This window comes from Cupressus sempervirens, chromosome 2 (assembly GCF_028749045.1).
Source record: "Cupressus sempervirens isolate cs-2001-9-10 chromosome 2, ASM2874904v1, whole genome shotgun sequence".
In the NCBI taxonomy this organism is placed as follows: Eukaryota; Viridiplantae; Streptophyta; class Pinopsida; order Cupressales; family Cupressaceae; genus Cupressus; species Cupressus sempervirens.
The window spans coordinates 183,017,975-183,028,150 of NC_143119.1; the positions used below are offsets into that span (position 1 = coordinate 183,017,975).

The following is a 10,176-nucleotide window of genomic DNA, read 5'->3' on the forward strand; positions in this document are numbered from 1 at the left end:
ATTGGAAGGTGTTTGTGAGAAGCAACAAGTAGGATATCCATAATTGACTAGCTGTTTGAGAGTAATTCAGTTTATGGATGTTTAAACATTGTCAAACCTATTCAGAGTCCCATATGGTTAGACTTGGTTCTAGTCAATTTTGAGCTTATTTTGTTCCAGACTTATATCATGATTGGGGCCCTGGGAAACATTGCTTGTTAATATTTTCAAATGGTGAAATTCTGCATTATCACAGTGGAGCAAACTGAGCTTCAGTAGTTAGGCCTATTGCTTATTTTGTAATGACATCATATAAAGCTTTGGGGTAGCTATGAATAAAAAAGGATGGAATTGAAGCTATTCATTGTCAATTTTGCCGTAATGTTCATTATAAATGATGGCATAGACATTGTAAAATGCGAGAGATATTAACTTTTGTTTTATAAATTTTACAGATGGGATTCTTTGCTGAAGCAGGACCTGTACAGATCTTTGTGTCTAATCATGTGAGTATTTGCTGTGTGTTTCTTTTGAACACTGTGTCTGTGTATGTAATATAATGATATGATAACTCACACAAATGCAATATATAGATCATATTCTTCTTTGATATGCTTGATGACTTTCTTGCTGTGATATTGCTATCAGGATTTAACTCCAGTTTTTAAGTCAAACTCATTGACCCATGTTTCATGAGTAGTGATTCACAGGAATCCATCTCTCATGAGAATAAATCGAACACTTCATTGCTTTTTCCTTTTTTCTTTTTAAAATTTCAGCAGATTGGTATAGCATTGTGTTTGAAGTTTAAACTAATGTATATGTGTAAATAAACTAATTATAAATATGAAGCAGGTCTTATATTTGAATATCTTAATGTTATTGCCTTATTTGAAGACCTAAACAAATCAATCCTTTTGACTTGATATGGATTCTCAATAAGGTTTGTACTGTTATTCTAGGTCTTAGAAATATGATTTAGTCTTTTGTTGTAGCAAGATTGTGAATTGCTCTTGTTATCAACTGTCATATATCTAGTCTAGTTAATTTTGGACTACATGAACTGCATTCCCTGATATCTATCTTGTTATATTGCAGCTGATACCTGATGACATGGAATTCCAATCTGGAGACACTCCTACTTATACAACTTCTGATGGATCTGTATGTATGCTTGTATTCTTTTGTCGAATTTTTAGTTTTGTTTGGGAGATTTAATTGACCATAACAATGGAGCTGAAAGAATTTGCTGCAAGCTTGCTTGTCTGTTTTCAACATTCATCAAGTTTTGTCTGTGTTAAGACACACATTCTTGTTTTGACTACAATTACAGCATATAAAGTTTTCCTTGCAACTTATTTGTACAATCAGTATTGAAAAGATTTGTCATGTCTAGTGGGTCACTGTCAAGTGAGGTGTATATTTATGAATCAATAAAATAGTAAATATCCAAGAGGATGACTATTTGTTGAATACCTTGATAGCTTGATCTGTATTGATAATTTTGACACTAAGACAAACCTTCTTGCTTTGAGTAAAACTGCAGTAGATAAAGTTGTTCTTATGACATGTATGATCAAAATTCAAAATAATTGACATGTCTATTAAGCCATTGTAAAATGAGGTCCATATTTATGAATCATCAAAATGATCCAAATCCAAGAGGATACTATTTGTTAAATACCTTTATAATTAGATCTGTATTGATAATTTTCCCTCTTATTTTCTTCCCAGCTATGATCCATAGATAACCTTATCTATGTTGATAATTGTACCTCAAAAATAAACACTGCTATAAACAATAAATTATCATGAAAATATGCAGAAAGATTACATAATTACACTAACAAAATGGAATGTCATTAAAAAAACATAAAATGTTTGATTCAATTTCTATGTTGTAGTTAATTTTTTTAAGACGTACTCTTTTCAAAGATGGAATGTATGTAATTATGCAGAGCATGATTTTTGAGTTCTTTGTTTAATGTTTCTTTCAGGTAAAAATTCAGAGAGGAACTGAAGTGCGGCTGAAAATTGTTGGTACACGTGTTGATGCTACAGAAATTGTATGTTAAACAAAAGCTTCACTATTTTCATGTTACCTTTAATTCCCTAGCATTTTATTGTTCTGTCTTGAGTGATGTTTCCTTCATGGGCATTTTATAGGATTCTTTTGTGTGTTCATGCAAGCAAACCAGATTTTAAGTTTCTCCTCAATCGAAGTAATTATCTGTTATGCATGTGACAGTTCTGCATTGGAACAATAAAGGATGATTTCTTAGGAGTGATCAGTGATCCAAGCATGGCAGTATAGACATTGGGTGAATACAACTAGCAAAAGTTAAATTATTCTGTCTGTACCTGTTACTTTGTAGTGCTCTTTGTTGGCAATTTTTGCAAGCAAGGCAAATAATGAATTGTGTATAGTTCTTTTTGTATGGATATTTGTACTTGTGAGCATTTGCCTGCTGCATTCTCTGCCATATGCTTACACATTTGGCAAATTGTTATTTTGCACATGTCAAATGCATGCAGAAAATCACTTTTCTATTGGAGAAAAATGCCTCTCTACTGTATAAATGTGGGTGTGATTCTAACAGTGAATGGATAAGAAATTTATTGTAATTGCTCTGTTGAATTATAGATCAGAATTGTGCAGCCAGTATTTGATCAATCTTGATAGCTCAAGGGTCCTCTTAAAAATATCATGGATATTAATAATGACGACCCTTGTATAAGGTTTTTGTATTTAAGGGCCTTTTAAATGCATGGCATGTATAGAATCCAGAGATGTCAGTTTAAATATCTACTCTTGGTAGATCTGGAATGAGCTGATATTGTTCCGCACCAATTATTTTGTATATATCTCATAATTATTATTCAATGTGACAGGGTCTGTTTTTACTAATAATAAAATTTCTTACTTTGACGGGATCTCATTTTTATCCAAAACAGAATTTTACTGAACCCAAAAGTGTCATTTCTTAGGTGTATTCACTCATTTATCTCACTTAATTTTACAGCAGTAAGTACTGACTTCAAACACTATTATTGGTCATATTATTATGCTCATTTGTTTCTTTTAAGTAATAACTAATATTGCTTTCTTTTTAATATAAAGTTTTTCTTGTCAAAAAAAAAACAAAAAACGATTCTTCAGTTTTAGTACATGGACCCTACAACAGAATGGTTGTCTATGCTTTATTTTCTTGTAGAATTTGCTTATTTAAATTAGGGTGAAAGATAAAAACTTAAAGGATTATGTCCTATTAAATGAAAATTTCGTCCCTGCACTTGCCCCTTAACATGTTGCACCCCTATCATGTCCTATTCAACTATAATTTTGAACTAATAGGAGCTGAGAGATCAACCCTAGGCCTCAGAATAGTTATTATTATCAACAAATATCATTTGCTGGCATCGTATGGGGAATATAAATATTCTGTTGGTGTGGAACAATGGTATTAGGGAAACTGAGTGATCTGCTGGCCCGGATCAATGATGTTGGTTGGAACTTCGTTTCTACTGTATACAAAGGTATGAACATTGAAGGTCCTGAATAGGGATTTAATTGAGCATATAAACAAACAAAATGAATTGCTTCGACCCAATGTTTATTTTCAAATTCCTTTCCTTTTGATATGCCCCTCACCCTACCCTGTTTGTAGCTGTCTGATCATGTCTAGACATTCTTTATTTGAAACTTGTATAGGGGAGTGGGTTATATAATCCCCTCATTGTTGAGAGAAACCAACAACCTTTTGTGAGATATATTCATTCTATTTTTATTGTTCCCTTGCTGTTTCATACGTGGTTTCACTCGTGGATGAATTCCAGACGTGGTTTCTCACTAAGCCTTGGTTTCGAAAAGCTCCCAATAGCTTGTTCCCTCAGATATCCATTTAAAAAGTACTCGACACATTTTTTGTTCGCTAAGGTTTTGGTTCAAAAAGTATTTAAAATTTTTATAGGCGAAGCATGCTAGTGTAAAAAAAGTTTAAATGGAGTGTTGAATTGGTGACATCAATTGACGTTATACTATTATGCCTATAGGAGTTCCAAGGTTGTATCGGGTGGACACCCATGTATTTTGGGAGATCAACAACAAATACGTCTTCACAAGCTGTGTGGGGAATTGATTAAGCCCCATAATTTAGAGGCTTCATCTTTTGGTGTGGACTTCGGAAGCATTTGTTTGAAATTAAGCACTGAACTCTGTCATTGTCGTGAAACATTTGAGGTGATCATGCATATTCTGACACCCTTTCTATGCTCGTCATTAGTGTGCGTATTTTTTAAACTTGTTATTAGGACATGTTATGTGGTTTTGCAGGCTAAAGTGCAAGACATGTTTGGAAAGGGCATTTATTCGTAGAATCAGAGAAAGCTAGCTCTATTGTAGTCATGTTTGAGTGTGGAGGATGTTGTCACCCCAAACGCTGATTCAGATGCAGATGCTTAAAGGTGCAGTTGACAACATCTATTTGGTTGTTTGTCTGAGGATGGGACATAAGAGACTGAGTAGGTCGTTTATATAACAAGGTCCAGAAATTTTGCCTAAAATGACTAACAAATTATCGATTGTACGTCATAGTCAATAAATATTGGTAAGTTCACCTGGATTCAAATGTGAAGAAAAGGAATGATGTTTGGTACAATGAACAAATTCGTGATGGCCGTTTGAGAGAGCTTGTTTACCACAATTGCAATAGTCTTTTTGGCACTTTGTTGTTGGCAGGTCACTTAAGAAATCCTTCCTTGCTAAGGATTTCTAGGGCTGTGTTGGATTTGCAAGGGGTCTAAGATTTGAGCTTCCCATTTGTAGGTTTGCCAAAGCGGCAAGGAATGTAGAACAAGTAGTGTTCAATGCTTGCTTGTATGTGAGGCTAATATAGCCAATAAAAGTATTCGCTAGTATTTTGGTAATATCAAGATGTCTATCTTCACACACATAATGTGCTACCCAAGTGAATCCTTGATATGGCATGTTGTTTGAAACTCAAAAAGACGTCTAATCAGATTGGATGCAAAAGATTTTTCTAGCTTGCCTGTGTGAAAATGTGACGTATGTTCATGTGAACTTTTTGTTTTATTTTAGGGTGTCTTGAGTTTGGTAATATTATTGTGCAAGTCCACACAGGGAGGGGTGTATGAATTGATGTCCGTTTTGGCACTCGGAACCTTATTATATTTTCCCCTCTAGTGCTTTATCATCAAATGGAATAGATATGTCACTTCACATTTTCCCCTCTAGTGGTTTAGATAGATAGATAGATAAAATTTTAACGTCCACGAGGCCAAAAATAGCCTATGGGACAGCAAGACAACTCAAGCAGACTTAAGTAGCGCTGTTCGCCTCTTGTGTAGACTAATGATGAGCCCCCCCAATTGCTCAATGTACTCTTCGTTGAACAGGTTATGCCAAGAACTGTCACATATAGTATCCGCAAACTTATCCCTGCTATCCTTGTAGGCCTCACATTCTAGAATAAAGTGCTGTTCAGTTTCCACTTTCCCAGAATTGCAAAATCTACAAATTCTCTCTTCCCAAGCCTCCTTTGGCCTCTTCCAACGCCCGGTCTCACAACGAAGTTGGTGAGAGTTGGTTCTCAGCTGAGCAATAAGAATTTTAGCTCTCCAAGAAATGTTGGCTCCTATGTACACTTTTTCGAGTTGATCAGAAGTGGGGTTGAACTCATTTATATAATATAGTTTCTTCCTCCCAATCTCGCTTCCCCAATTTCTCTTGTAGAATTTCTCCATAACAAAGACCTTTATTTCTTTATTACTTGTGGGGCACATATTGAAATGAATATTCCATTTACTCATCCACTTGATGTTTTGTTGCATCCATGTCCTTTTTCGCTTACATAGTGTGTCACTAAAGACAACTTTCGGCCATCTATCCTCTTCCATTTTTTCGATTCTTTTTAGATAGCTTAAAAGGCGAACCATAGCAAGTGCCTCAATAGGTGCAGCCCCCATTTCACTTAGCATGATGTCATATTTCTACATTGTGCACAATAGGCACTTGCGCAACACATGCACCTGTACCTATGGTTTTGGTTAAGCACCGTATGTGCTTGTCACGTGGTCAAACTTTCTCCACATGCGTGCGGGGATCATGATGTAGAGATCTAACATATGACACAATTGTATTGAAGGGGATCGCACCATACACATTACTTAACATATTATGGAAGGTATAGCTGAAAACTGATGATATGCAATTCATTGTATAATTTGTAAAACAAGTGAAGATCAGAATATCTTGCCATGTTATTCAACCTAGTTTGATTGATTGTACTATACTACAAAATGCTTTTAGCAAATCAGGAAAACATATTCTTTATACTTGACCATGTGAACTATATTATTATCATCATCACACATAATATTAATGAATAAATAACATATTCTTTATTTATTCTTTACATTGTTTGATACACCTCTATAAACTTTTGCATAATAAGCATCAAATGGATACAAAACTATCTACAAATCATTTTTTCATAATCTAGTTGCTATCTCTTAAGTGTTTTGTTTTGTCACTTTCTTGACAAAACAATGAAATAGCATGATTGGAAGTTCCTATTCAAATTATTTGGGGAAGCTGCTTGAATTAATCTACACCTGTTGTTTTACCAAATAAATAAGATCATCACTTAGGCACACTAGGAAATGTCTATCTTTTTGATCTAATAGGAAACAACTCAATATTGATATGTTATTATAATTTTTTTGAAGTATAAAACTTACTGAAAATCTATCCAAGGATTAAACTTGAGATCAATGAAGCAACACATATGGTGTAATTGAGTTGCAATAAAAAAACTAAAAATTTAAAAAACATGTTATGAAGATGAAATTAAAAAATATTAAAAAAAAGTACATTATGAAGTTGAGAACAACTCTTAGATTTGTGTACAGTCACTATTTGTAGCACTGTAAATTGTTTACTTAAGCAATTACATATTAGTTTTGCACCTACTTTGGTAAATATGCCTACATAATGTTCTATTATGCTCACTCTTAAGACAATTTCCATAAAATTGGTTCATTCTTGTATTCATAACATTTTTGTAGCTTGTTTTGCTAGGATTAGGGCATTGAATACTCACGCCTAGACAATTTGAGTTGAACTTTCAAAGAATGAAAGTCAACTTTACAAATTGTAGGGTTTTGCCTTGCTTTATTGACCTAAATTGAAATTAATTTTGAAAAGGTGTAAGTTGTATAAGAATACAACTTCCTTTCATTTCAAATTGCTTACAAGAAAGTTCAATCAAGTAATACTTTTGCATTGAAGGAGCAAAACATTCAAGCGTACAAGTTTGTTACAATAATCATGATAAACTACATTGTGTTTCTCCATGATGAAAGTGTGCAATAACATGTTTTATCTTGCCTTGTGCTGGATTCTATGCATGGGGTTTCATACTTGAGATAATATCATTTTACAGTAGTTTTGCCTCTATTATTCTAAGGACATTTTTTTCATCATCATAGCAATTGTGGAGTTGGGAACATTATTGTTAGTTCTATTCACTCTTTCTCACACCTTGTTAATCATTTTCTACAACATTTTAAAAATAATAACTAAGTACCATCAACTAATTTTTTGCACTGTAAACAATGCACATGACAAAAAGTGACTAATTTCATTGGTAGATATTGTTGGTAAACAGATTGTTCTTTTAGATTATTACTCTTTATTGCCCAATTAAGAACAATATCTGATCACAAACAGTTGGAAAACTTTTTGTGGATAATTTTAGCTTTCATTTGAATTGGTAGGTACAGCTCCCTGAAATAAATTTGCAATGAATTTTGTTTATTTCCTAAACTAACTAGGTGCGTTCTTAACCTGAGAACGAAAGAGGAGAAACCAAGTTAATCTTAGGTAGGACTAACTCAGGCAGATTTTAGATGTAAAGCCTAGTCAACTTCGAGAGCTCACACATCCTATGACTCCTCGAGATTGGTAATGCAAGAATGTTGTTCGTTATGCAAATGCAGTGACATGAAATTAAACTGAAGATTAAACATTTGAATCCTTGCAATAGGAACAAATGACAGTACTCCGATCTACCACCCACCCATTCACCACTTGACTAAGAATGCAAGAAAGTGCTCAAAACTGGCCATACCAATACTCCGATTGAAAATAATCAGGAAAAATGATGCCCAAATACTCTGATTCGTAACAAAACTTTCCTTGTTTTAATCACAACAAACATAATACTCTGATTACATTTGCTTACAATGTAATATCCTCCCCTGATTTGAACTTTGACTTATAGAAATTTAACTTAGGGAATATTGTCAAACACTTTGTATGCAAACTCATAAAGCTGATTTCCTTAATAAATTGCTTTCCAATGAGTAGATTTACGAACAACTATGAAGTGACATTAAAATGCATAATACACATCATAACATTTTCACAAACACTTGGCACACATTCAACAGTATATGAAAAATCTAGAAACTCTTTCAATCTGCTGATAAAAGGGTGATTTTTAAATGTAGATGTGCACTTACAGCTGCCTTAAAGGCTGCAACAACTATTCAAACTTGTATTCAACAATTATTATGCAAAGTATCAAAATTTGACAGAAGAAACCTGGAATTAGTTGCGTAGTATTTTACAGATGTAGTCGGCAGCCCTTCAAACTTCTAATCAGCCGGAAAAACAAGTAAACTTGATACCAACACTGTTCATGCCGTACTGTAGCAAAGTACTGTTCATGCCGACTGTAGCAAAACATTGTTCATGCGACACTATAGCAATAACTAACTTCAGATCTGCACCTCAAACCCTTGTAAATTTCTTTATGCGAATGCCCCAAATGAAACCCAGTGTGTTTCCTGAAGTGAAAACACCCTTGATCCTCCTGACTGTATCTTCCAACAGCGAAGAGAATGCTAGCAAAGAGGGATTCCGTCCTCCAAGCTCGATAATCAGATATCTAGCAACATAACATTAATCTTCATCCAAGCATACAAAAAAAAAGCTCTTCCATTTCTTTTATAGTGTTCTCACAAGAGCTCAATCCTTCGTTTTCTCAATGTGAGATAAAACATAACTCCCTTTATGTACCTTATGTCTCCAATGTGTTATAAAAATAAAGGGAACTCTTTTAATTTAAATATTTCTCACAAACTATAGTCTATGCATTAATAAAGTTAAATATTTAAATTTAACTTTATAAAATGGCTTTATCAATGCATAACAAATCTTATCAATGATAAATAAGTTTTCTTGTCGATTTTAAACAATTACCATCGACATACCACTGTGACTGAATGTCCAGCCATGTCTAAGATGACTTACTATAAACAGTAAGTATGCCCAAAGTTGCCCCAGAACTCCTCAGAAAGACCTGCAACTGAAACTGTCTAGGCCAAATGGCCTCTAAGCCCCTTTAATGTCCTAGTTAGCCTACGGGATTGTGGGAAAATAGGCTAACGACAACATCATGCTATGAATGCTAGAAAGGGGACATTACAGTCCGCCCTTCCCAAAATTGCTTGTCCTCAAGCAATTTCAGCTCTGGATGCTGCAATATCTGCTCATTTTCCCAAGTAGCATCCTCGACAAGTAGGTTCCTCCACTTCACTAGATACTCCCTGATAGTCCTCCTGCGAAGCACCCTCTCCCTGGAGTCAAGTATGGCCTCGGGAACCAAGATAAGCTTTCCCTCATCATCAAGAGGTGGCAATACTACTGAAGGCACCACATTGTGACCCAATGCCTTCTTAAGGCGTGACGCATGGAACACATTATGCACTTTACTGTCTGCAGGCAACTCCAACTCATAAGCTACTTCGCCCACTCTCCTGATTACTTTGAACGGTCCATAGTAGTGTGGTTTCAATTTCTCTGCTCCACTCTTCTTGAGAGAGGACTGTCTATACTGTTGTAACATGAGCTACACCATATCTCCCACCTCAAAAGACCTCTCAACCCTATGCTGATCAACATATTGCTTCTGCTGATTTTGTGCTTTTTGCAAATTTTCCTTCAAGGATCGCATAATGTCCTAGCACTCTTGCAAAGTATCCTTGGCCTTAGGCACCCTGCTGTCCCCAAATAACAAATCCAAAAAATTAGGAGCATCATACTCGTACAGTGCCATAAAAGGGGACATTTGAATAGACATATGGAAAGAGGTATTATAGTAGTACTCCCCT

At 34.7% G+C, this 10,176-nt stretch overlaps 1 protein-coding gene across 1 annotated transcript in view; it reads left to right on the top strand.

The window, feature by feature from the left end:
* Window positions 1–2,604, top strand: part of NRPB7 (DNA-directed RNA polymerase II) — a 54,419-nt gene extending 51,815 nt beyond the window's left edge. The window contains exons 3-6 of the mRNA XM_089813109.1: window positions 435–485; window positions 1,078–1,143; window positions 1,977–2,045; window positions 2,228–2,604. Coding sequence (XP_089669235.1) covers window positions 435–485; window positions 1,078–1,143; window positions 1,977–2,045; window positions 2,228–2,293 — 252 coding nt within the window. The 3' untranslated portion in view covers window positions 2,294–2,604. The remainder of the gene's footprint in view (window positions 1–434; window positions 486–1,077; window positions 1,144–1,976; window positions 2,046–2,227) is intronic.
* Window positions 2,605–10,176: the final 7,572 nt, after the last annotated feature.